At 45.7% G+C, this 26,996-nt stretch overlaps 1 protein-coding gene across 1 annotated transcript; it reads right to left on the bottom strand.

Annotated features, from left to right (window-relative positions):
- Window positions 1–2,613: 2,613 nt before the first annotated feature.
- On the bottom strand, window positions 2,614–9,168 carry MGP (matrix Gla protein). Its single transcript, XM_085321298.1, has 5 exons — window positions 9,075–9,168; window positions 6,206–6,355; window positions 5,163–5,198; window positions 3,900–3,975; window positions 2,614–3,002 (listed from the first exon to the last, which is right to left on the bottom strand). The coding sequence occupies exons 2-5, from the start codon at window positions 6,264–6,266 to the stop codon at window positions 2,864–2,866; spliced, it is 312 nt and encodes a 103-aa protein (XP_085177424.1). The 5' UTR covers window positions 6,267–6,355; window positions 9,075–9,168; the 3' UTR covers window positions 2,614–2,863.
- Window positions 9,169–26,996: the final 17,828 nt, after the last annotated feature.

Genomic DNA, 26,996 nt, shown 5'->3' with positions numbered 1-26,996 from the left:
CAGCAGTTTATATCCTGTGATCATCTGGAGAGATCAGGGCTCTGGCTTGCGTTCCTGCATCTGGGCTCCAAAACAAAGCCCGTCATTTGGGCCAGGAGTTATCTGGCTCTGGCAGCCATTTTGACATCCATCTCAAAGCTTATGCCATTTCCAGAAGATTTTATCTGAATTTTTTAATGTGACTGTTGAAGAAAAAAAAATGAGATGAAAAAACCCAGCTTTATTATAAACATGGAAGTCATTAAGCTTCTTGCAGAAAGGCCATGGGAGAGACAAACACAACCTGAGGTGGAGCAGTTCCTTTGGCATGGTGGGACTCTTCTATAGAAAATCAAATGAGACTGAACTTGATGGTGACAGCTCTTGCCCCACTCCACCTCACCCATCCCTCTGAAGGAAAAACAAGCTCTTGAAATGGTTTGCATAGAATAAACACAGTGGATTTTCACCTCAGATAGTTTCAACAAACTGCTTTGGAAAGCTGAGATTTTTACATTCTTGTGAGCTTATGTGAAAGTTATGTTATGTTTTTTTTTGTTTTGGGGTTTTTTTGTTTTTTGTTTTTTTTTTTTGAGGAGGAGGAAGAGAGGGGAGTTCTTTCTTTTTTCTTCCTGAAAAGCTTTCTAGTTTCGAGCTTTCTAGTTTCAAGGTTATTAGCTTGGCTTCTCATATCTCAAAATCAAATAAACCCTGAGACTCGGAGATGTTTTTATCTTCTTCAGGTCTTAGGTGGCTGCAGTTACTCCAGTAGGTTAGGAACTCCATGTGGGGCACTTGCTCTCACCTGGCCCAAGGGCCATGTCTCCCACAGCCGCAGTCAGCCTGCTCCCCAAGCAGCAACTGGGCCAGCACAGCCCCACATATATGAAGTGTCCCTGCTGTCTTTCCCCAGGCTCACCAGAGAGCACCCAGAGCCCCTACTGCTCTTTTTTTCCTAAACTCACTTCTCACTCACTTTTTCTTTTGGACAAATTTTAAAAACGGTTATACTGGAGTTTTGTGTCAGAAGCGTTTTCAACCAATAAATCACATTTCTTTCCAAAAGTTCATCTCCAAATCTGGTAAAGCCTTGAAGCATATTTTGGAGGATGTGTGCTTCTAATGTGGAAGGTAGGTTTAGCTCTAGGTTTAATTTCACAGAATAGTCAACATTTATATTTTATCTCATAGCCTTTGATAGTGTGCCATGAATCTTTCCCACTTCTATACTTTGCAGGTCCCTGAGGAACCTGGAGATGTGAATATTGAAACAAGCTGTGGTGAGCTGATACAGAAGTTTTCATGTCTTCTACATACCCCACACCAAGGGGTATCCAAACAGCTGTGGTTGCTGACCAGCTGAGAGCAGTATTTAATTCTCCCACATGTCAGCGTGGGTGCCTGTTGCCTTGGAACAGAGTCTGTGAGGTGCTCTGAGGCAGATGCTGGTGACAACCCAACAGTGGCCACACTCTCTCCTCAAGGGCCAGGTGCTTGGCAACCTCTGAGTAGGGTCAGGCTATGTTGTGATTTTTGGATGAGGTATGAGGTTTAGCTCAGCTGGTTAGTGTATGGTGCTGCTAATGCTGAGGTCGTAGGTTCAGTCCTTGTAAGGGCTATKCTGAGGGTTGGACTAGATGACCTCCAGAGGTTCCTTCCAACCTTACCATTCTATGAACAGTGAAATAAAAGTGCTCCAGATGAATGAACTTGAACTTGTCAAACACTGTGGGTTTCTTCTGTTTATTTGTCACCTGGAGCTCCATGATCTCCTTTCAGCCCCTCACCACCAGCAGGGGCCCTTCCTCCTACAGGGCTGCTGCAGCCATGCTACCTCCTAACAGCACAGGAGTGTATTTGTCCCTCTCTCCTCAGAGCCCTTGTTTTGTCCCTTTCCTTGCTAAGGCTTCAGTTCTCAGATCTCCTTCTCCCTCATGGGCTTGGGATGACACAAGTGGAGACAGCTAGAGTATAAGAAGGGATATTTTGTCCTCATGCTGACTTGCTCTTCAGCAAGAGCAAAGCATTGAACCAAGGAGAATATACACCTGCAATCTTGATTTTAGCTGAATAACAATAAAAGAAAATTTCAAACAGTATTTGAAAGTAAACAGTTAACACTAAGCTGTCTGGAATTATTCTAAGTGGAAACAAGGGTGTAAAAGGGGAGTCCAAAAGGAAATAGGAAAAAAATCCAGATCAGGAGCTCCTTTACGTAGGACCCCTATGTCAGGACCAAAAGGTAGCTGGACGGGCAAAATGTAATTTAGAGGCTTTTTCTGTCACTAACTTTGGCTCTAATTTTATTTTTAAGATTAAACAGGCACCTTCTGAATTTTTTTCAAAACTGAGGAAAGATATTATAGATTTCATTTTCAAAAAGTAGATCTCACCCCATCTTCTGAACATTACMATTCTATGATGTTTTAAGTTTGGGAAATGAAATTTGGCAGGGACATCTAAAAGAAGACAGTTTGGGACCCTGGAGCATAAACTTTGTGGATCCTTTCACACTCATGTGATTCCCAGAGAGTCACTTTTCTTTCCAATAATCCACACCAATTTCTATGCTACAGAAACTCAGCTTCTTCCTGGAAAATTCCTCCCCATAAAATACAGTGACTCATGAAAAGATAGTATCAAACCAGCAATTTATTGTGCAGCAAACACCCCACATCCTGAACTCTCTCTGATCTCTGCTATGTCAGCTCAGCAGTAATCAACACAGAATGCAGGAATCCATGGCTACATGGGAGTGAAGCAGCAGGCAGATTAACATACTGAGAAACAAGCAATTGAATATATTTCAGAGCCATTGCTTTTTCTGGGAGGATACCTAGGGCTCCAGGCCCTGGGTAGAGACAGGGTAGAGACAAGTCTTCCTTTACTTAGTCCTCCTCCTCGCAAAATAGTGCCTGTAAGCAGCATCATAGCCATGGCGATAGGCGTAGCGTTCACAGGGGTAATAGTCCTCGCAGACCTCTCTCTGTTGTTCCTGGGGGAGCTTGCTACGTTCCCTGATTCTACAAATAGKGAGGAGAAGAGGAATAAGTGCAGTCATGCAGTCATTTTCAAGATGTGCCCCCACAACCCCCCGCCAAGATCTGTCCTCAGGCTCATGCATCATCCAGCTACTCAGGTTAAGGTGTACAAGCTTCTGTATTCCCCACACCTCAGGGAGTGATGTGACTAAACCCTCAGGTAACCTTCTATGTCAGGGCTCAATGGAGTAGTGGTGGGAGGATTGTGGCTGGTGCCTTGGAGGGCAATTGCCAGCTGCTGTCAGTGCCCTCAGGAGGAAGCCACCKGTAGGGAAGGAAGGGCTCTGCCTCTCCAGCTGTCTCAGCCTGCTCCCGTCAGCTCTTCACCAAAGCAACATGTGTAGCAAAGAGCTGAAAGGTCTTATAGAGTGGCCATCTGGAACTACTGAGAGGGGATGCTCGGCATCTCTCTAGGACACAATTTCTGCACCTCAGCTTTTATTTTCACAAGCTCCACATGAGGTAGAAAACTCTCTGGGTCTGCATTTTATAGGTGGGGCAAGGAGGCCTACAGATGGCCCTGTGATTTAGAAAAGGCCATGCAAATTCTGCATGTGATCTGAAGGCTGGAACGAGATCTCAAACTGATCTTCCTTTCTGGCAATCCCAYACTGATTCTCTCTCATTCTTTGCTGCTTTCTTCAGATGAATTAAGCGGAGTCCCCTCAGCACAGAACACATCCTCGAATTCAAGGACTTGCTCTCTGCTAATCAAATTCCRGGTTCTCCTAGGTTTGGGAAGAACTGGCACCTCAAGCTGAGAGAGGAGTGGACACTTCAAGGAAGTTGCCATGGCTTCCTCCACTGGTACCAGCCTGTGCTTGGCTACAAGAGATCTCTCCTACCTCTCATCCTCAGTGCCCTGAGACAATAACATACCTCTCCTGAGAGATGGCTAGTAGTCTCATATCAGGTTGTATGAAGCCATTGGCCTTTCTCCTGTTGATGAAGGGCTCTGAGAAGGCAAAGGATTATTCAGAGTACATTGATACTTGGCCTAGGCCAGATTTTCACAAAGATAGCTCCCACATTTGTGACAACCTCCTTGTTCACCTTTCCATACACAGTGATACCTAGGACATTTTAATATTCCCTCCTGTCCGTCCCAGCTGGTTGATGCACAGGTTTCCTCCTCTGGTTCATGCAGCCTGTGTGGAAGCGTACACACTGCTCTTGYTCTACTGTTACTCAGGCTACCCAGGGAAGAGCTACTGTGAGTTTACTGCCATAGCCCCTCTGACTAAGTGGAGTTTGGCCAAGAAGTAAGTGCCAGGCTAGTTAGATCACAGGAGGTCTGGGCACACTGAGAAGAATTCACACTGATGTGAAATTGCAAGTAAAAAGAGGAAGTAAAATGAGTTTATCTTCCTCCAATRTTAGGCAGTCACTGAGCAAAGGTCTGTGCAACTATTCTGGACTGTGGWGTCTGAAAGTCACCTCTGTGGTTTTGAGAGACAACATGGTACTATTACAGAGTTCAGGGGTCTGTGGATGTTTTTGGCATTCACTCCCACCTGAGCGTTTGTGATTCTGACTAGCTGCTTTGTGAAGTCCTTTTCCAAGATGACTGATTTCTTTTTAATTTTGATCGACCTGTTCTCTCACCTCTGTAGGTCATTGCTCATTCCAAAGCAAGACTCTCCACTCTGCCATGCCTCCCCTATATCACTAACTCTCTCTTCCAGAACAAGGAACCTTTCCTGCCCACACACCCCATGTGCTTCCTCCAGTGTGCTTGGCACTAAGATTCTCCAGATCCTTGGTGAAGTACAAATCACATCACTCACGTCTGCAGTACCTCTTTCCTCACTCAGCCCAGAGCTTTTTGGATAATGTGTTTCTCTGGTGTCCCTTCACTTATTTCAGGTGCACACAGCTGGGATCTAAGCTCATCACTATTTGCTTTCCTCTTATTATCCTGCTTTGCAAAATATAGTGGTACACCCTTGTGCCTAAAAATGTAAAGTCTTTTTTTTGTGCCTTTTTTCCTATTCATCCTCAAACTGTATTGCCCAAAATAATCAATTTCCACAGGCRGATTTGTTTTCTCTATTTAATCCCCACAGTAAAGTATAAGGAAATAAGCTAGGATATGTCTGTAGCACACTTTGAATTAAAGAAAATAGGAAAGCAGTCTCTTACGGAAATACTCATATGATTCCATGCTCTCGTGGGACTCTGGGGAAAGAAARTAAAACATGCAGTAAGACAATGTATTCATAGGATACACAGTCTTTCACACACCAAAGATCCATAGAACACACACACAATAAACAGAGAAACCAGGTTTTTAAGTTACTTATTTAAAAGAAAGAGAAAGGGATGATCAGGATGACCTAGTGTATATATCAGGCATTGAGGATATTGGGGAGTGAAAATAGAGCTACCTAATACTTTATCCATGCCTTCAAGGCTCATATTTGGTTTTCCGGTGTGTGATTCTCAACCATATTGCTTTACCCTCATGTTCCCATCATTACCATGGATATGATACCTGCTTGTCTTCAAAGCCTGGGTATATGCTTAAGTAATGGATTAGCACTGCAAAATGTCTTTGACTCTTGCACAAAACAGCAGTCCAGTTCCATCTGTATGGAACTATGTGCATGACAAAAGAAAAGAGGGGGCAAATATTACAAAAGGAGAGAAGGAATTCTCTCCATTTACAAGGAAGAAGACACAATTTGGAGTGAAGTAGGCTGATAATTGAGAGAGCCTTAGAAAATAGCCTTTAGCAGAGTCACACCCAGAACACCTCCTGTCACTTCACCTCCTCCACGTACTCCCCCTTTTGTATTGTCTTAGTAATCAGCTGTGTTCTCCAGCCTCCTACTTACTGCAAGGTAGTCACACATTATAATGATCACAACAGAAATTATTTAATGTCTTCCCCCTCCTCTTACATGGTCCAGACAACAGAGGGGTAGAAAGAGGTGCAGTCTGCAGAGTAAAATGGAACAGTGAGTAAGGGGCTGAAGCATCCCAGCCTGCCCGCTGTGATGACTCAAGGTAACTGAGCTCTGGAGTAAAGCTAAGAGGGTCTGAAACAAGGGCAGGAAAGCAAACAAGAGATCAAGATAAGAGGAAAGAAAAAAAAACAAAGGAAACGAAAAAATATCTGAACAGACCCAAAAGTGTCCATAACTTTAAAGATATCATCCCACACAGTAAGAGAGATCACCTACCATAGCAAGTAGCAGCCATCACCAGGAGAGCCAGGAGTGTAAGGACAATGAGAGTGCGCATTGTGTGAGTGCAAGGAGGAACCTCTCACGCTGTGTCTCTCACTTTGTCTTGCTCTCTTCCCACTRAAGCAGCTGGAGATCCTGGGCCGCCTGCAAAGTTAGCACTGGAATGTTTATTATGAAAACAGAGCCAGGGAGGGAGGAACCCATGAAAGAGCCTGGAGAAGGTGTTAGCTGGCTGGTACACACTCTTTATGGAGTTGTTACAAAACATCCTCTATTCGCAGACTGAATCAAATTTCAGGAAGGAGGGGGCATGCCCCCTTCCTCTCTCAGTTCAGGGCTGGGGACCATAACTCAAAGACAAGCACATCACTAACACTACATGTTCAGAAAAGTTGGCCTCCACAAATGGAAGGAATTCAAGTGGCTGCCGAGGGCCCACAGGGAGGGGCATGTGCTTATGTGCTTATCCTAAACGTACATGTTTGCCTTTCTAATTTTTCCTCTGATCTGCCCTTTTTGCCCTTGCCATCCTGTCTGGATACACAAAGCCTAGTCTGTTCTGTCAGCTTTGCCAATGCAGCCATGGATAATAAGTCCTGGAATGTTTCTTCTCAACTCTGTCCCCCTCCCTCCAGCTGGCCCTCACTGCACTCCAAGCCTGCCAGAGTCAGAGAAGGACTCCAGACCCACTGTCCCTTCCCATCTCCTGCTTTGCTGTTCAGTACTGATAAGCAGCAACCTATAATGATCCCTTCTGCTGAAGGTTTTTTTGCATTCAGACCAAAGCAGCACCCAGAATGTTGTCTCTGCAGGTTCTCAGTGTGATACTGCCCTTACACTACTTTTCCAGCCCAAGAAACAACACCTTGTTGGAAGCAGAGGAAACCGTATTTCTCAGACCTACTGACTCCCTGGTCCAGCACTAACAGTCCTTGTCCCACTGGGCACTCATGTCAGATAAAAATGCAAAGCTCCCCAGCCAGGATGAGTCTCTCATGCAGAAGTCTCTGGGAGCAAAACCTCACCTGCTAGCACTCAAAAAGCTTGTCTGGAACCAATGTCATGGGCAGCAGTGATATACAAAAGGAGGGGGTTCCCTCTTCCCAGCTCTGTGGTATAGTGGGGAGGAAAAAAGGAGTTGCAGGGATGGGCCTTCCTTCTGAGTCTTAGCTGGAGAACAGACATCACTAGGAAAGTGAGAGAGGGAAGGAAGGATGCTTACCCAGTGCCTCACCATGGTGGCAGTGGGACTGAGACTATGCAAACTGCCTATATATGAGTGCAGGGCACAGTAGCCATTGCTATGTATGAGTCAGGCCATGATGACTACATGTTTTGTCCACATGCACATGGACTGCCCACCTACCAGTCKGCAGGTCCCCATCTACACAGAGGTGGCAGGATTTCTCATGGACTGGTAGGTGCAGACTCCTCCAGGCCATTCCCCCCAAGACAGTGCTCTGTTGTCASTCACTTCTGGAGCGGGCAGCTGCTGTCATGTCACCTGCAGAGACCAGTCTGGGAGTTGCACTGCACATGACATAGCCAAGAGCTACAGGGCTAGCCAGACAGAGCCTAACACTTCTCCAGTGCAGAGTGAAACCTGAGTAGAATAAGAGTACTCTGGGCTTTATAGCCTTCCTTTTCAATGCCAAACTCAGTCTTTGCCTATGACCTATGATTACTGGGAGAGAAGATGAGCAGGTCCTTCAACTTCTGGTCAATGATAAAGAATTGCTTTTCTTCCTCATTACCCCACCCCATATGGAAAGAGGCTCAGTCCCACACCACCAGTGCCCCCTATACTATCCATGTCCTGGCCATTCAGTGCACAGTCTAAGATGAGCAGGAAAACAAGGTTGTGCTGTAGCAAAAAACAGAGATTTGCTCTGATCACAGGATCATATGAAAACTAAGATTCTTCTGCTGTCCTTCTGTACCCTGTCACTCTGGTCTTTYTAAGGGAATTCTCTGCTCTGGAATTGTTTGGATTCCTTGGAGTCCAAGGTTTGGGGAYTATTGTGTTGAATGTGGATTTTATGGGTTTCCTGAATATCTTGTTCACTCTCGCAGCTCATGGAAGCTGCCAGGAAAGGGAGGTTTAAGCGAGAGGCAGGAGGGAGGATCACAGAGGAAAAGCTGTGGGGCACAGGGAGGAAGATGCTGTTAGTACTTTGGAGCGAAGATGGGACTGCACAGTGGGAAATTCACTTTCTAGCCAAACCCTCTTTACTTACCTGTCTTCACTCAGTGCAGAGCCCTCTGCTCCCTGGAAGACCCTGCTCCCGTGTCTGATGACTCACTAATCCCCAAATGCCTGGAACATCCCCTGCCATCACCACAGGAGAAGTGCCACAAACACCACTTTAACCCAAATGTTTCATTTTTTGCCACAGAGGCAATGTATTTTCCAAAGGACATACAAACATGCAGGCAGCACAGCCCTATACCAACAACTCTCCTTTCCCTTGTGAAATTTCACCTCCTTTTGACTCCACCTGCTCTCCRTGCTTCTCCAGCCCACATCTCCCCTCTGCAGGGCCCATGTGCTTCTCCAGAAGTAACACACCACACAGCACAGTGAACCAAATCCCTCTGCTTTCTGATAGCATCTACTGGTTAGACTGCAGAAAAAAGAAGCTAAGACGAATTGCCTGGAAATACCAAGGAGATTTCTTCAGTCTCCCAAGTAACAAGGAGATCAGAAGAGCAGCCCTCTGACCTGTCTCCTACTGGAAAGGAGAATCACAATGTTACATACACCATAGCAACAACACTTAACATTTTGCAGTTGTAAAGCACCAGCAAGGCATTAACAACTAGCAGCCGTTCAGAAAAAGCAGGGCGGTCCTTCCATACTCACTGAGCAGTCGCTTCCCTGTCAGCCAGTAGCTCTTGTCTGAGGGGGCAGTTCTCCCAGCGTCCTGTACCCTGGACTGAAGAAGAGKGGCCTTTTATTTATTAGCATTTCTTGGTGACTCCTCCCTTCTCCTGTCTCCCAGTCTCRATCCACCCCTACACTGCCACCTTCTCTGTCGAAAACACCTTCTGCCCACAGCCAGGAAACCAAAAACCTCAAGAAACTGAGCCAAGAGAGAGAAGAGAGCACAAGAGCAGACACCAGGGGATGGAGGGGTCACAGCCACATCTAGGCTGCCTTTCTGTGCCCAGGCCAGGACATGGTGAGCGGGCAGAGGCTCCAAGAATGAGCTCAGTCTCTCCCATTAGGGCTGGACTCCTGTCTCCTCAGCCCCGTCCTCCCACGGCCACACTCTGCTGCTGGCTGGAGCACCTGCTCTTTTCCATGGTGAGTAAGAGAGGTCGGGATTCCTTCTCCATCTCCTCTCATGCTCTTTCTGTGACCAGCTGGTCCCCCCCTCCTAAGAGCAGGCTTATGTCAGACTGAAAACTCACAAGGACGATGGTCTCTGCTTTTGGAGGCAGCAGTGGAGTCTCTGAGAGCGACAAACCCTACAAGGCCAAGAGCTGGCTTATACACATGGAAGCTCCTGAGATGCACACTTCCTGCTCACACTGTTGGCTGTTAGAGACACAGCAATGCTGGACATCCTAGCCACACAACTGAGGGCACATGTTGGCTGGACCAGGTTATTGAGCTCCTGATTCTGCCAGCATCCATAYTGAGCAGGCCAAGAGCGCCCACGTGCCATACTGGGATGCTGAGGCTGTGTGAGTTCTCCCCCTCACTCAACCGAGATCCAGGCCTGGTGCATGCTCAAGTATAAATAGTAAGGATGGTGGCAGGTTTGGAGAAGCCAGCTCTGTGTTTAAGTAACTGAAGGCACAGCCTGAGTGACTAAACTCAGAAAAGCTGTGATGGAGGGAGTTAGCAACTTCAGAATCAGAGGCTCATGAGATTAAGAAAGAAAACTTATTGCATCCATTCATTAACGAAGCAGCTGGCAACTGTGGTTTGTCTGGTCCAGGAAAAAGATCGTGTGTGGCCTGACTTGGACCYTTGGTGGCAAAATGAATGTAATAGYGTAACTGTGGAGTTAGAGAAACAGCAGTAGATTGTTTAGGACAGAGGTGGGATCTGCTGCACATATGTAGGACTCCAAGTGACCTCACATGTAACATATATGTTTCTGTGATCTATGAACTTTTGCCTAGTCCCCAAAGAAAAGTCCAAGGATGAGAGYTCTAGCTCCTGCAGTGACTGATGATTTTAACTGGAGGAATTTCAGACCTAACTGCGGCAACAAGGTAGTCACCATTACATGTGTACTTTACAAACAGCCATGGGAACAGCAACCTGATGTGAATATTTCTAGAGCATGTCATTATTRCTACAGACAGCTTATGGAGCTTGAGCAATGGTCCAGATGGAGTCCTTGTAACCCCTGAGGCTAGTTGTTATGTATTCACTCCAGTGCATGAGCCAGCACATAGAGGAAAGCTCTCCCTGCTCTCTGACATGGCAGAATGTGGGCCAGAGGCCTGTCTTCTCAAATCATGAGGAGCAGGAATAAAATTTTCTCCAGGTGTCCTTGAGGTGCAGGGRACATTGTTATGAGTCACTTTTGAAAAGCAATACAAAGAGGGACATTCTTTGTCCCTTCTTCTACCACAAATCAGAGAGAACTGAATATTCAGCTTTGTGTCATGCAGAGCCTTGAAAGAGGCCAGGAACCAGGAAAACCTGGTTGTCTTTGTCTACCTAGATGTTGGAAAGGCTTTGGCCACAGTGTAATCTAGGAAAATTTTTGTGAAGTTGGAGAAAATGGGCATTAAAGYCAAATTTGTGAGGTGGTAAAGGAACCAGACAAACAGAACAGAAGCTCAAGCAGTGGAAAGGGTCGATGTTGAGAATTTACCAGTTGAGTTCCTCTTGGGACTGCCTTTATTGAATACTTCCATTAATGACTGGCTCAAAAATGGAATACTTYTTGAGGAAGTTTGTTGATGACACCAAACAAGAAAGCAATATCAATGCAAGGGAGCCTGGGAGGTTATATAGGTGGAAAAGGATGACCTTGAAAGCTAGAGTAACAGAGACAGGATAATAAGCCCAAATGCAAGGTTTTCCAAAAGGCTTAGCAGCAAGAATTCCTGTTGTAAACTAAGAGCTCATCAGCTGGAAGTAACAGGGCAACAAAAAAAAGTAGTTTCATGGAAGAGGTATTCTGATGGGAAGCGGTGTAGATGAGGATGGGAAATAGAGATCATTTCAAAGAAAAAGAAGAAAGAGCAACTCACTGAACCTGAGGAAGAAATATACTTTGTTATTTATGACTGCGTTAGGATAAGCATCAAGGAAACATAAGAATTATTTAAGCTAAGGAACAGCRCTTGTCCAAGGAACTAGGACTCATGGGTATGGATTATGGCCACGAGGACACTGAGACTGGAAATGGGACATTTCCTAACTGTGAGAGCTGTGGGGTCTGAAACAGCTCCTGTGCGAAAGCTAATTGGCTGTCTGCGGTCCTGGTTGGAAAAGTCTTGTGGACACTGAAGGGAGGAAAAAGCTCAGTGACTCCCACAGGCCACAGTGAGAGGGTCTGTCATTTTGTGAGTAATGGCAAAGCCCCCCAGCATGGTACCAGGCATGCTGATTATCCAACTCATGCCTCCAGTGAATCCGTCATCARAGTCACTGAACATAGCAGCAAGGGAAGAGCTCCATGGCACAGCGGGGTTTCAAAAAACCAGATTGTCCASAGTATCAAGTAGTTGGACTCACTGACCTAGGCAGCCCTTCCCAATCTTACATTCCTGTGTTTCAGGATATAAGGTAGTCAAACACTGCAATGGGCTATGGCTTAGGAAGCAATTTCTCAACATGATAAACAAGTGTTTTTTGGAACAACTAGTTCTACAGCACATGCGAAAACAAGACTTTATTTTTACTCTTTCGTTTAGTCCTAAGTAATATCTAGGAACTGATCCAAGAAGCAAGTATAATTGAGCCACTAAGTAATGGTATCTAAGTATCCACAATATAATTAAAGTCAACAACCTCATGGAATAAATCGTGCTGAAAACTAGCRTACTGACACTAAACTTTAGAAAGGGAGATTTTTTTAAACACAGGACCTAGTCAAAAGACTGCAGAATAAAAATAAAYGGAACAAATTTCAGGCATTTAAAGAACTTGATATATATATTTGAATGTGTGTTAGCTCTGTCAATGAACTCACTCAGCTATCAGAAGTTAACCCTAAAATTGGTTCAAAAACCAATTGTTCATCCTGGAAAAACACAGTTTTCAACATTTCAAAACTGGATTTAAAATAYGGAGATTAAAATAAATGCTGAGCACATAAACAAGAAAAATCTAGTTTTGCAGCCATCAAATAATTTTGTTTCAATATAATATAATATAAATAATTTTGTTTCTCTGAAATGATTCATTTCCATTTCAGTGGTTAAGTGGGAGGAAGAAAGTARTATAATGAATAAATGTTTTGCTCCAAAAACATTTAAGCACTTATCTTTGGAATCTGTTTTCACCTTTCCCTGGAGAAAGAATTTTGCCCCCAACATTTTGTTTTGCRGAAAAAGAAAAGTTTCTTGTGGGAAAACATCTATTAGTTCTAATTCAAATTTCGTCTAGTAAAGCAAATCTATTCTATGTACAGTCTTAGGAGTATAGTAGAAATCACATCTGAAACTTATGGAGACTGYCAGTTTCTTATGGTTGAGGACGTTTCCCATGCAAACTCACAGACAGCTGCTTTCACACTTCCTCCAAAGATTTGGGGTAAGGTGCATTTTAGAAACTCCCCTTTTTGTCCTATGCAATGACTTTCTCCTGCCCACAGATGTGGAGCACACCCGCACATCCAAGCTGGTGGATGTCACTCTGGAGTTTGTAATGACTGACTGCTCAGTATTCCAGTGCCAAAGAGCAGGACTGAAATCAAGCACCAYGAAAAGGCTCAGATCTGGCTTCCCTGATCAAGTCCAGAAGATGATTTTGGCTAACTTTTCTTCCACCTGCAGTGTCCTACAGCATTTGGACCTCTCTCCRCATTAGTCACTATTGTAAGGAAAAGTTTCCAACTTGTGAGCTGTGGGGTTTTGTTGGTTTGTTGCACCACTGGCTGGTAGACTGGGTTTTGAAGTCACTGTGTTCTGTTGGTGGTGGTAAATCTTTAATCAATTTTAATTCAAAGATTAGTTGCCAGACACAACCTGACAGCTGTGGCCCGTGGAGTTGTGATCCTCAGAGTTGTTCCTTGTGATCCATGAAACTTCAAAATGAAGCCCAATGACCTAGCAAAATCTCCCATTGGTACAAACATGGCAGCATTTGGGGTCAGCAGTACATTTCAATGCCCTCCGTTTCTGCTTGCTGCAAAAGTGAGTGTGGCTGAAGCCTCTGACTCYGACACTCAGTGCTGTCTGTGGGAAACCAGTTAGTTACCTTAAAGACTGACTSTCTCTGTTTGGCCAGGACTTCCCAGAACAGCTGTGTTTGGCTGAAACAATGAAAWAAAAGATTACTGGTAACGGAAAGTTCATGAGCACAGAAGAGTAAAATTTCACTGAAGTTAGACCAAGGTTATTTAATTCTCTGAATAAAGCAACAAAACATTCAGAGCTGTGGCTTCCTCTAGCTTGACACCCACTAACCCACGCATGTCCACATACATTGATTACCCTATTTCTCTTACTGCCTGGGAAGGAAGGAACAGAGAGGAGATTGTTAATATTATTTCTATGTTGAAAAATCTGGCAAAGGCTCTTGCACAGGGATTAGATAATTCATATAAGTAACTAGAATTGCTTGTACTTCAAGTATCCTAGGAAAAACTGGGCCCCAAAAAAAGTTTGAACTCTGACTGTAAAAAYAGAATGTGCTTCTGAGATGCACTCTTATGGGAGAGGGGAACAGAAATCTTCCTTCCTTTTCCCCTCCCAACCTTCTCTCCTCACCATGTGAACACAAAAACGTCCTGACCTGACTCATTCTCTGAGATCAGATGAGATTTAYGCATTTTATTTCCTGTCCAGACATGCAGAGTGATAAGAAAGCAGCTGTGATTTCAGTCTGCTCATTCATCTGCTAAATAAMAAAAGAGCAATACCATCTCTTTTTTAAGCCATCGATTTAGATAGYATCTTAGATCCAGAATCTGCCAGTCTTTGTGAAGTCAAGATTGGACTAAAACATTTCTGTGCTGCCCATCTTCAATGGGTATGGCCCCTGAAATACTCACAAGCATCTCCGTCATGTTATATACCTTTCTTTGTTCTGTCTTAGGTTCAGCATTGACTCAACTCTATGTTACTACAGATTTTTYGTAAGTAAACAACATTTTTTCTCTCAAACCAAGCCAAGCCTGATCTTGGCTTTGTTGTTAGTATCTGAAAGACTTCAAAGCAAGATTAGGGAGGGGAGGAGTGGGAAAACATAAAAAACCCAACTGATTGTGCAATGCTGTTTGTGGGAGAAGAAAGACATTTCTGAAAGCATGACATTTAATTATTCTTATATTTTTATGCCTAATTACAAATAGTATTCATATTTCTAACATCACACGCCAGCCAAGTCACTTAACTTGATGACCTTCAATAGCAATTAATTTCACATACTAATTATATGTTCTTTGATTATATATTTCTTGTTTATTTGTATTCATTTCATCAATTGATTATTTTTATCAAGAGATTCCTTATTCTCATAAARTGGAAAAGAAAAAAGATGGATCAGATCAATTTTTGTTGCTTTTCAGGTAGCTCTTTCTTCTTCCTACAAAGGCACTGGACTTACCAAGCAAAATGTCTTTGTCACTAGTTGTCATAATCTTTTTTTTCAAACTGTAGAGATTTGTAAAAGAAACAGTAAGATTGGTACAAATGGAGAACGAAGGAAAGTGCTGGGGTTGTGAAAACACRGGGAGGAATGGCAGAAGAAGGACTATAAGAACAGCCTATATTCATGGCACCTAGATTAGCAGGTCATCAAGGTCCCAGCACATTGACGCACAGATCCTCTGAACACCCAGACTCAGAAAATATAGCATAGTCTAAAACAGGGCGGATAKTAAAACAAGGGAAAATGGACACCCAGCACTCCCCCAAAAAGACAGACTCAAACTATTAGAGATTATGATGCGAAGATAAAGAACAAGACTGAGCCATAAGATACCTAGATAGGGAGAAAAAAAGATAGTAAAACRTAATGACTTCCAGAGGTGGGACAAATGGAGAAACAAAAGACCATGACCCCTGTCTGCTCCTGAAACAGACAAAAAACACATCTAAAATGARCATATGGTGGCCAGACTAAGAGAAGTGAAGGAGATGTGATGAGGTCTCCAGAGCCCTTGCCCCTCATCCTCTRCATCATTGCAAGGAAAACAGACAATGTGAACTGATGCATCTTGCTGTTTGTGGGTTGTGAGTACGTGGCTATAACAGTGCTAGTGTGAATAAGTGAAATCAGCGTGGCTTAAAATAAAATAACCTTCCACTCCTAAAATGTCTCACATTAAGATTTGTTTCTACAATATTGCAACTTTATTTACTACAAAATGAGAAATGAAAAGATAAGCTCCAGACTTTTTATGATATCCCCAGCATATGATAATCTTCATCCAAAACCATCTCATATCAATCTGCAAATTTGGCAGTGGTCCACGTGGTAGGAGATTCCTCTTATAGCTCTTTTGACTTTGGCTTTTGGTCCTTTCATCCASGCGCTGAGCAGAAACCTAAGACAGATATACATAGAGAAGAAAAGAAAGGCACTAGTGCTTCAGGCATGGGACAATGTTCCTGGATTCAAACCCCTTCCCCACTTGGCTTGGTACATCTTGTTTGGAGTCTGTTGTGTTGACTCAGGCTAGATTATTTGCCTTTTTTTTTCTCTCTATGCATCAGATAGATAGAATGGCATTTTAAGATTCAATATTGGCACCAATAATCACRTATAATCACACATATGACTTCTAGCATACATCAGTCCTAGAGGTTWCATTGAGCTTTTTCTGTAACGAGACTTTCCATTAGAAGACGCTTGTCAACAAAGACTCTTTTGTCCTTTCTAGGCCTTATTGTTTTTTCCCCTCCTGTTTCAGTAATGAGATCCATAAACAACACCTCCTGGCTTCGTTTGGGCTGTATTATTTGGGATTTCTCTTCTCACAGTCTCCCACCTACAGCCATACCTGCACTGGAAAATTGTGCTGTAAGTTTGCTAGCAAAATGTGCTGTRCAAGTCACATATTGGGTACACAAGCAAGAACTGCATTTACAACATCACTGGCTGGTTAACCCTAAGATGAATGAGCAAATTATTTAATACAGTACATTTCCCTAAAGTAGACAATATGTGAGAATCTGCTTTGTACATATTATTTACAAAACATCTGTATGCATCTATAGAATGAGCCTTCCCCCATAGTACTTGGCCCACTATCTGCCTGTTACTTTGACTCCTTGAGGTAGATACCCGTCTTCCTTGATGTCATATCAGCAGTGAAGCTGCTGGAAACACTGAATAAACAAAATACACTCACTAACTCTTAAAAAGACCCTTGACTATTATGACACCCGAGTATACACCAGAAATGAACAGATAAATCTAGTAATGACTGCAGTAGTAATAGTCACCTTATGAGGTGAGGCCCCCAGGACCTCTTTAGGGCTGAGGTCTCGTTTGTGCTGATTCCTCTGCAAGCTCCAGAGGGGCGAGACATAYGGCTACGTGCCCACGTCACCCTGCTGTGGGGGATAAGGCCTGCCCAGCAGGAACACGACTGAGCCACAGGCTCGTCATGAACAACCCCTTGTCTCTGCCTGGCCTCCCTTAGCCTCCAGGCTTTGAGAGGAGAGATGATACATAGGCATCCCAAAGGCAGGGAGGTCAAGGTCACCTTCTTTTTCAGCCCTGAGAGCCTATCTGATCTTTCTGGCCTCCTCTGCACTACCTRTTTGATGCTGATCTGTTGCTGTCTCTGCTGCTCCTCCATCAACTATTGGAAACATCTGGCCGCTAAATAGAAATATGCTGTCATTACCTCATAGACCTGTTCTTAGCAAGGGAGACTATGAGATAGTAAAACCAGAAGAAATCAATTTTCCAGAGTGGGTTTGCCGTTCCAGAGAGGGGTGCCAGCAGTAAAACAGCAGTGAGGATATTACAATGAGCTCTGTAGCTACCAAGCAAAGAGCAAGATCTGCAGGGCTAGAGAAAGAGTTAAGAGCTTGACTTCAGCTCCTTATCTCCTGCCCGAAAACAAGCCCCTGTGATTGCCTCAGTCAGGTTTCTGTCTCCTCCGTGCCACATTCAGCACTAAGGCATGAAGCCGACCTTAAGCTGCTCCTGAGAAAACGCTCCTGCTGGCTTGCTACCAATGCTGTTTCTTACCCATCTCCACCTGCTTGCTGGTTGCTGTCCCTTATTCCTGGAGTCACCTGTGTTGCATGTGCTCCTGAAAAGCCTCCAGGCCTGAGGTAAGGTTTTCTTCTGCTCTGCTGAACTCCAACTGTTCCAGCTACAACAAGAAGCCCCACCACCCAAGTGGGCGCCCAGCAATTGCAATGGGGATTACAGGCTCTGGAGAGGAGGCAAAAAGGCACAGAGACTTTCTGAAGCACACCAGGTTAGGATGACCAGAATAAACTAACTCACATGGACGTATCTGAATTCATTTTGATTTCAGCAAGCTTTGATTTTGGGGGGAAAATTAAGTGGCTAAATAGGAATGAAGTACATAAATACCCTTATGGGCTCRTGACAGGTAGCAAAAAGGCATTGATTTCAGTTAACTAGCTAGATCCAAATTCCCATATTGAGGTCTCAAAGTGTCCGATGAAAAGTGCAGTTACTCTGTTCCATAGGCTTCTCTCAGGGAAAGATCCTTTTTCCTATCCTTCAAACATGATGTTTCACCATTGTCACTCGTAACTGATGTTCAGCTGTGCAGTTGATGATGAGCTGCCCTTTTGCTTGGGAACTCTTCAGAGCCCAAGAATGAAAACTCCCTCCTCCCCTGGGAGCTGTGAGCAGGACCCTGAGGGCTGCACGCAGCAGCAGAGCCCCATTCCCCAGCAAAATGCCAGGGAGAAGAAGGAGTGGCAGAGAGCTCGTTTCTACAGGAAATACGAAATAAGACCCCACATGGCCCTGGGGCAGAGCCTGCAGGACCACAAAGGCTAGGGGAGCCCCATGGAGGGGGCCCTGGCCCATGAGAAGGGCCGCTGTGACCAAACCCACGTGGCAGAGCAAAGCAGTTGCCAACAGGAGCTGCGTAACAACCAAGCCAGCAAACCGAGGATTTAACACTCTRGAGCCTGTCTCAGGACTCTGCCATCTCCGCTCCACACTTCTGAGCATTTTGGGGCAGACAACCTTGACATTTCCCCCAGCCCCCTTATCCTCGCCGCCAGTGGGAACATTTGCCACTTTTGTCAATGATCCAAGCAATGAGGCTCTTTGGAAATCTGTAAAATAGGTTGTGGGGCTGGGGAGGAGAAGCAGGCGAAACGAGTGCTTGTCTGGAAGTGGAGACCCAGCCCCCACACACCTCCCGTACAAAACGTGTCTGTCTGTCACGGAGAAATTTGCAGAGACAGATTTAATATGTTAAACACAAACAAACCAGCGCTGAGTCTTTGGCTGATAGTCACAGCTAGAAATAGAAGCCAGCCACTTCAGGGCCTTTGGGTTTGCTCTCCTGACAGATTCCCGGCCCAAGGACAGAGGTWCAGCCCAAAGCAAAGTAAACTCTCCCCCCTGGGTTTTCAAGGAGGGGGGAACAGGAGTGAGTCAGAGAAAATCAGTGMCTTGCAAGGCACCAGGCAGCTCTGGCACTGCTCCAGAGCTTGCTCAGGGAAGGTCTAAGTGGAGGTCCATGGTGGAGATGTGGAGGGATGCGATGACCAGGAACACAGTGCGCCTGGCAACGCACCACTGAGGAGTGACGTGGGGGGGGGGTCCAACCCTTAGATCAGCCTCATATATCCTCCTCTAAAACTGCCCCCTGTTGCAGGGTGCCTCAGTTTCCCCTTCTGAAATAAGCAGCTCTGTCAAAGTTGCTTCTCTGCAACTTTCATTCACAGAGTTGCCATGTGGAGTGTTTTCTACCCAATAACATAGCTGAGCTAATGATGCAGCTTTTTTCCTTTGCCTGATACCTAGTCTCACAAAACTTAGGGCAACATAATACCTTAGAGACTGCTATTCTGCTATCAGATGTGTGATCACTTGGAAGGGGAACGGGACAAGCAAACACACAGACAGCCTCTTTTCCRTGGAAACAACCATAGAAATAAAACCTCACTTCATGTGAAAAGCTGGTAAAGGAGATTTTCAGGTCCTGAATATCCTAAGCATTCTTTTCTTTATTATTAAAAGAATGACATCTCTCTCCTCCTTCTGGATTGCAGAGCTATGTCTGCCAAGAGGGACTCCACTGGGCTATCACACGCAGGGTTTACAGGCTGGATAGAAACCTTTGAGTAAACAAGGCTCCCCGAATAAGGCAGCTAATCCATTCCCTTGCATTGCTTAAGTATTGCTTCATCTTCACTGCGATGGACAGTGTTTGGTGGATTCTGTTTCTCCTCCATTTGTGAGTCCATGTTCTTTTTAAAAGGGAGTGCCTGGCGTACATGCAACATTGCAGTTGTCTTCCTTTGAGAGCAGCAGGGTTRTGCTTGGGATAGAGCTGCCTTCAGAGCACAGGGTGGACAGGAAGAGAAATACGGTCACAATGTGGGGCTGAGGGCCTCTTGCTCATGGAGASACAGGGAGCTGGTGGGGAGGAGGAGGCAGCAGGTATAGCCAGGCTTATCTCAGAATCTGCAAGAGCTTGTGCAGAGTTTGCTGCAACCCTAAAAGTCTCCAAGCTGCTGAACAGAGAGCAAGGCAGAAAGAAGGAGCCRTGTTTTGGATACTGAGGACAACGCCAGTGGGATGCTTCACAGAATCACAGAATCACAGAATGGGTAAGGCTGGAAAGGACCTCCAGAGACCATCCAGTCCAACCTCCCGCTCAAACAGGGGCACCTAGAGCAGGTTAGCCAGGATTCAAAACCAGGCAGGTTTTCAATATCTCCAGAGAAGGAGAYGCCACAACCTCTCCGGGCAACCTGTGCCAGTGCTCTGTCACTCTCACAGTAAAGAAATTCCTCCTCATATTCAGGCAGAACTTCTTTTGTTTCAGTTTGTGCCCATTACCTCTTGTCCTGTCACATGGGACAACTGAAAAGAGTTTGTCCCCATCCCCTTGACACCCTCCCTTCAGGTACTTGTACACATTGATAAGATCCCCCCTCAGTCTTCTCTTCCCCAGGCTGAAGAGGTCCAGCTCTCCCAGCCGTTCCTCATAGGGCAGATGCTCCAACCCTCTGATCATCTTTGTAGCCCTACGCTGGACTCTCTCCAGTAACTCCATGTCTCTCTTGTACTGGGGAKCCCAGAATTCTGTGGGTGCAGTACTCGAGAAGAGGCCTCACCAGGGCTGAGTAGAGGKGCAGGATCACCTCCCTCGACYTGCTGGCAACAGTCTTCCTAACGCACCCCAGGATACCATTGGCCTTCTTAACCACAAGGGCACATTGCTGGTTCATGGTCAATTTGTTGTCTACCAAAGCTCCCAGGTCCTTCTCTGCAGAGCTTCTTTCCAGCAGATCAACTCCCAGCCTGTATGCGTACATGGGATTATTCTTTCCTAGGTGCAGGACCCTGCACTTCTTTTTGTTGAACCTCAAGAGGTTCCTCTCCGCTCAACTCTCCAGCCTGTCCAGGTCTCTCTGAATGGCAGCACAGCCCTCAGGTGTATCAGCCATTCCTCCCAGCTTGGTATCATCAGCAAACTTGCTGAGGAGGCATTCTATCCCTCCATCCAGGTCACTGATGAATAAACTGAATAAGACTGGACCCAGGACTGAGCCCTGGGAAACTCCACTAGCTACAAGCCTCCAACTAGACTCTGCACCACTGATGACAACCCTCTGAGCTCTGCCATTCAGCCAGTTCTCAATCTACTTCACTGTCTGCTCATCTAGCCCACACTTCCTGAGCCTACCTATGAGGATGTTTATGGGAGACAGTGTCCAAAGCCTTGCTGAAGTTAAGGTACATGACATCCACTGCTTTCCTCTCATCTACTCAGCCAGTCATTCCATCATAAAAGGCTATCCTTCTACCCTTCCCAGGGCAGCATGCTCCTACCTGCTTCTCTCTGGGTGGTGTGCATCTTTCCAGAGTGCTCTGCATCTCTGTGCAGTGAGGCTGTGCTACGCTGGCACACCAAATTTGGTTTCCATGCTGGGGAACTGCAACACTGAAGTGGCTGGAAGACTCATTAGAAGTGGCAGCAGCCAGACTCCTGGATGAGAGAACAGATCTGTGAAAAGAACCATTTAAGGATGATTGATCCTTTGATGCAATCATCACAATCTCAGTTATGGCATCAGAAGTAGACTTAATCTATTTAGCTTTCACTTTAACAGTACCTTCCTCTCTGCAGTACTACTGTCTTGACAAAAACTAAAATTTTTCATATGAATGAAGCTCATTCATATGTTTCTCTGACCTGCCATGGATCTTCTTTAACCTACTTAACAGGCAAATAAAATGTTTTCTTTACTACTAGAATATTGTCGGAGGAGAAAGCCTGAAAATATTGCTACCAAAAAGAGGGTTGAAAGCCAGGATGCCCGGGGACCCAAGAGCACTGCTAGAACCAACACTGCAACTGCATTTGGGAAAACCACATGGCAGGACCCCGGAGGATAAAGCTGCAGGAATGTTCCCTCTGGCAAGGAGACCAGGGAGAGGAGGAGAGAGAAAATAGTGAGCCAGAGCTGCTCAGCTTGAGCTGTGGCAAACTAAAACATCAAATCAAGCAGGCTTTGATTTATGGCAAAAAAATGCCTTTTCTACTTAAGAAAATAGCCATTGGCAGTCACAGAGCTGGAGGGTGAGGAAGAAGTCTGGCCATGTGGCTCCAAGGTTCAAGGGATCCAGATCCAGGAGATCTGGATTCTCTTTCCAGCCCACAGGCTTCCTTTATGATCTTGAGTAAATTATTGTCTGCCTCTTTTGTTTCTCAGTCAAAGAATAGAAAGTATTGGCCAAGAAAAACAAAGCCTGGATTACAATGAGGAGTTGTGAAATAGCCTAGGTCAACACCTGCATTGAATTTCAAAATCCCAAAGAATACTTTCAGGAGCACAGATTCATAATGAAAGCATTGTTTGTATTTAGAAAAGCAATCTTTTTTGGCATACAATATGATATTATTCGGTGGGTAAGAAAACAGATAGRAAGAGGTTTTCTTGGTATGATTCTTCTGTTGATTACAGTGGTAACATCAAGAAAATAACAAAACAGAAAAACTGGGAGATCACATCCTGCTCCTCTGATATCTGATTAGCAAACTAATTGACTTGATGCATCTCTGTGATTGCCTGCAGAACAAGGAATTAGAAGTGGCATGCACCATGGCTAACATCTGCTGGTACCCATGTAGGTAACAACATCCTGTCTCAGTCCCATCCAAGAAAGTTAGGATAGAAATGCCATGAACAACTCAACTGCTAGAAAAAAAGGCAAGAAATAGTGGTGGTTATATAGGCATTATACAAACCACATGACGAGGTTGCATAGGGTTGCACAAAACATCTAGCAAGATGATGAAATGTGGACTCAGTAGGTGTTGAGGGAGCTGGGAAATGAGGGAAATATAGCATGGGTAACACAGGGATAGTAGAAAAGCTGGGCTGTATACAGCCCTTCGCAAAGAGGAAAGATTTGGGGATCTTGGATGGACAGGAACTGAAAGCACCCCAGATACATCTGCGCAGCACAGTAGAGGGCAGATCAGAGTTCACTTTGGTTCCCCCAAGTAGGCTGGTACTTCCATCCAGTGCAGGGCAAACACCGTGAGGAGAGAGAGCCTTGATGTGGCAGCCAGTTTAACATCACATGCTCCAGGACAGCTGTGCTCTATCTGGTTGCATTTGACACCTGTGGTACAGCCAAGCCACTGATACCTGGGAGGAGGATGCAGCACTGGAGGCGGCCAACATAGGGATGGCAACACTTCACCRATGCCATGCCCAGGGGCCTCATGTGGGTGAGCAGGCACAGCTGTTCATGGACTTTTCCTCTAACCTGGAGAAATGTGCTGCTTTGCAGTTCGTGGGACTAGCCTGCCTGCCTGGTTTTGAAGGTACATTAGCAGTGAAGGAATAAATTCAAAGGGGAGAACAAGAACTTTCTTCTTCAGTGTGCATCTGTGGCTTTGCAGGTTTTTCCACTAAGAATACCGCTCTGTAGCTTCATCAGTGACTGAGCTAAAAGAGGTCAAAGAAGAACTTGATTCACAGACCTAGAAATACCACTGCTGTATTCCCATCCCCATCATTATCAGCTCTGYATGGTACCACTAGCACCTTATGTTTCTGATCCTTGCCTGTCCTTGACAACATCACCCCTGGGGGCAAGTTCTGTGCTCCTCCTAAACCAGTCTGTGGCTCTTCCCTGCCCTCCTGTTTCGCCCTCATGCAAACCACTTCCCCATTTGCATCCTTCAGGCAATATTTCCCCTCCTGTGTCAACTGCTCCCACCTCTTCATCAGCACATGGGCTATCGTTACTGGTGCTGAGGAGAAGCCATCCTGTGCGGAGGTGCAGAATGACTAAGGCCTGTGGTCTGCCAACCTGGAATAGATAGTTTGCTCCTAATATTGCTGCCTGGACTTATTGGTTCTGCTTCCTCCCACACAAGCAGTGGTGTCAGCCACCTGTGCCCTTCACCCTTTTATTCTAAGGAGAACAAGAGCTTCTGAAATATCTTCCACTAAATATCTACTATGTCCTCCTCCTGCAGACTCAGGCCCAGCTCTGTGCTGGACTGGTATATAACAAAGAGCTTTGGAAATTTCTTATTCAAAGTTGGCAGGGCCCTGGCCACTAAAACCCTCACTAGAGAGAAGATAGGAGGCACAGCCCTGGCTCTGCTGCTGTAACCACCCTGCACCCTCTAGACTGCACTAGAGCCAGGAGCTCTAGAAGGTGTTGCTGTCTTTCACCTTCTTCAAGGTGATGGGGGTCCCTCAGCCTCTCAAGGTACCTCTTTAAGCAGTGTCAGTCCAAAACAGTGGAACTTAGACAGTAAAGTCAGGGCCCTCCCCTCTTCTTCAGATKATATCCAAAGGCTGTTCTTGTCCTGCTCCAACTAAATTCCCTGCCAAATTCCCTACAGTTGAATAACTGCTTTTGGCAGGGCCCAGCACTCTGGGTGCAGGTGGGACCACAGCAGCAAAGTTTAGGTGCAGAAATGTTTGAACTGAAGGTCTTGGTTCATCCCATAACAGACTGGGGCTAGTTGAGGGGGTTAATTCCCTCGCATCCAGCAGCATTTAGACTTTGGTTTGGGGTTTACACTACATAGAAGCGAGGAAATGAATTCTGTGTTTAAGGAAAGGAGTAAGCAGAGCCTGCGACCCTGACAATTCGTGCTCCACATATGTCCTGTTGACACCCGTGTTCCCCAAACACCCTTACTCAAGTTGACACGCGGTACAATTTACATGGAGATRGCACTATACTGCATGGTACTCCTGGAAAAGTCAGGAATAAAAATGACAGAGAGCTGAGCCTTGTCTTGTAGATCTCAGAACAGAAAAACAGTAAATCCCAGCACCAACTCTTCTTTCATGTCTCTTGCAGCCYGGTGGGATCATTGACCTAGAATCAAGTTCCTGGATGTCCCTACAGCGCACAGAGGGCTGAGTGAAGCTGAACACTGAGTGGGGAACCTCCACACACACACTAAGTGGTAGGGAACACTGAGGAGGGGACTGCAACCTCTGCATTGCCAGGGCACTTTCCCATCCCCAGGGATCAAAGGGAAGTGACTGAGAGCCAAATGGTGCCAGTACAACCTAGCAGCTGGCTTTTCCCCAGTGAGCATATGTGGGAAGCACTCCTGGGACCCAGTCCTCACCCCTGAGGAACATTTATGTATCTTGTGCAACATAGCACAGTTCAGGGACAAAATACACAAAAATATTGGACCTCTTGTTCAACCTCCAGGTCTCTGTAATGTTCTGCTTCTGGAGGGCAGGTGTTGAAATCCTTTCTCATAGAGGATGAATTTGAACCTACATCTTCCGTAATTCAACCCGGTTCCCTGTGCCCAGGGGTAAAGACAGCAGCTCTCGCAACCCTCCCCAGTCTAGGCTAGCTTTGCTGTAGAGGAAGTTCAGCTTAGCCTCATTGCTAGATAAATAATGTCGCTTGGATTGAGGCCCTGCGGCAGAGTAGGAGCTCTCACCCCATGGTGTCCCCACTAAACTGAGTGGAAAGGGAACCCCTACATCCTGCCCTCCATCAATTTGCATCTCGTTCCTCCTCCTCTTAAAACAAAGCCACACAGCCTTCCCAGCCAGTTCTGAACATCTGGCCAAATACAACATGCATTCAAGAGAGAGAAAACCCAGCTGGAAACACAATTCAAAATAAAGCAATAAACAGAAGTTGCCTCCCCAGAGGTGTGCAGGTCCTTGAAGCATGATTCTCTCTCTGCTTTCTATCTCAGGCACAGCACTGCACAGTCTTAAGGCCACTGCCAAAGCTGCACTGCAGAAGCTTTTGAGCTCGGAGATCGAGGCAGGCCCCCAGTACCAAAGCTGTGGCGGCACACTGAAGACATCAGTGCTATGCAAGCGCTGGAGAGTAATGCAGAGCAGGTGGTGGAGGAGGATGCTCTTCCTGTGGTTGCCCTGCGGCTCCCACAGTTGTTAGGTGCAGAGCTCTGGAAGGTGCAGAGGGAATTAAACTCCCCAGTGTACATAAATGAAGCTCCTAAAAAGCAGCCCCTATAATTAGCTGTGTACACAGCTGACAGTCACTGGGGAGGTTGCTTTTGCTCTCAGGCTTGTTTGCAGAAGCAAGGCTTCATTCACTTCCTGTTTTGTTTCCTTTCAGCACTGAAGAAGAGTCACGTTGTCGTGCCCAAGTCCTCTGGCTGTCATGTCCATGCAGGACCAAGACATGAACCTCAGACTCCCAAGCAGTAGGTTAGTTCCCCGCCCGGTGTTTGGTTTGAACCACAGAGGTGCGTGACACTGGAAGCATCTCTGATGCCAAGGCTCCTCACAGATGTCTCTGCAGAAGGCCTTCCCACTTTACCTCAAGCACTGCAGAGATAGCAATACAACCCTTCCTAGCGAGGAACAAGCTGTAACTGTAAAAAGGAGCACTTTCCCCACTGAGGGCTACTGTTAGGGCATACAGCCCAGCACGTTCTCAGATTTGGACTGCTATAAATGCAGGAGTTCAAGAACATCACACACTACCAGGATATTGAAAGGGAGGCACAAGTTTGCTCTGTCTGGGATCTGAGCCAGTGCAAGTTGAGCCAGCTCTGATCCCCAAAGTTTTAGTGCCAGATGGTCCCAGGCAGAGATCTTGCCTCTCCCCCCGACACAGCTCTAGGATTAGAGCCAGCCCCACTTGGGCACTGACCACTCCTCCCTCCTGGCACTCCAGAGGCCTCCAGGGCTGCCTCAGACATGACACGCACAGGCCTAGCAAGCCTCATGCAGGAGACTCTTCTGCCACAGTCAAGGCTTCATTCATGCTTTTCTAGTCCAGCCCTGCAACCTGTTGCCTCATCCATGAGCTAAGCCACAAGCCCAAAGCCCTGAGACATTTCATCACCCCACTCACTCCGGCTGTTTTAATGAATACCTAAACCTTACAGCCTTGTAGGGTCCAGCTGATGGCAGTGACATCTCCACCCCAAGACTACATGCTGGTGGCAGAAAGTCACTGCGAAATTGTACCTCA

The sequence above is a fragment of the Rhea americana genome, unplaced genomic scaffold (genome assembly GCF_003343005.1).
Source record: "Rhea americana isolate MKP2758 unplaced genomic scaffold, rheAme1 scaffold_69, whole genome shotgun sequence".
Lineage (NCBI taxonomy): Eukaryota > Metazoa > Chordata > Aves > Rheiformes > Rheidae > Rhea > Rhea americana.
The sequence above is the reverse complement of the archived record's forward strand: the minus strand, read 5'-3'. Positions and strand labels throughout refer to the sequence as shown.

Bases quoted from the DNA above. Each gene is read 5' to 3' on its own strand.
- MGP (XM_085321298.1), bottom strand. From the start codon at position 6,266: ATGCGCACTCTCATTGTCCTTACACTCCTGGCTCTCCTGGTGATGGCT. The intron at 5,199-6,205 runs GTAGGTGATCTC...TTCTTTCCCCAG, and splicing joins GATGGCTGCTACTTGCTATG to AGTCCCACGAGAGCATGGAA. The intron at 3,976-5,162 runs GTAAGAGACTGC...TTGCCTTCTCAG, and splicing joins GGAATCATATGAGTATTTCC to AGCCCTTCATCAACAGGAGA.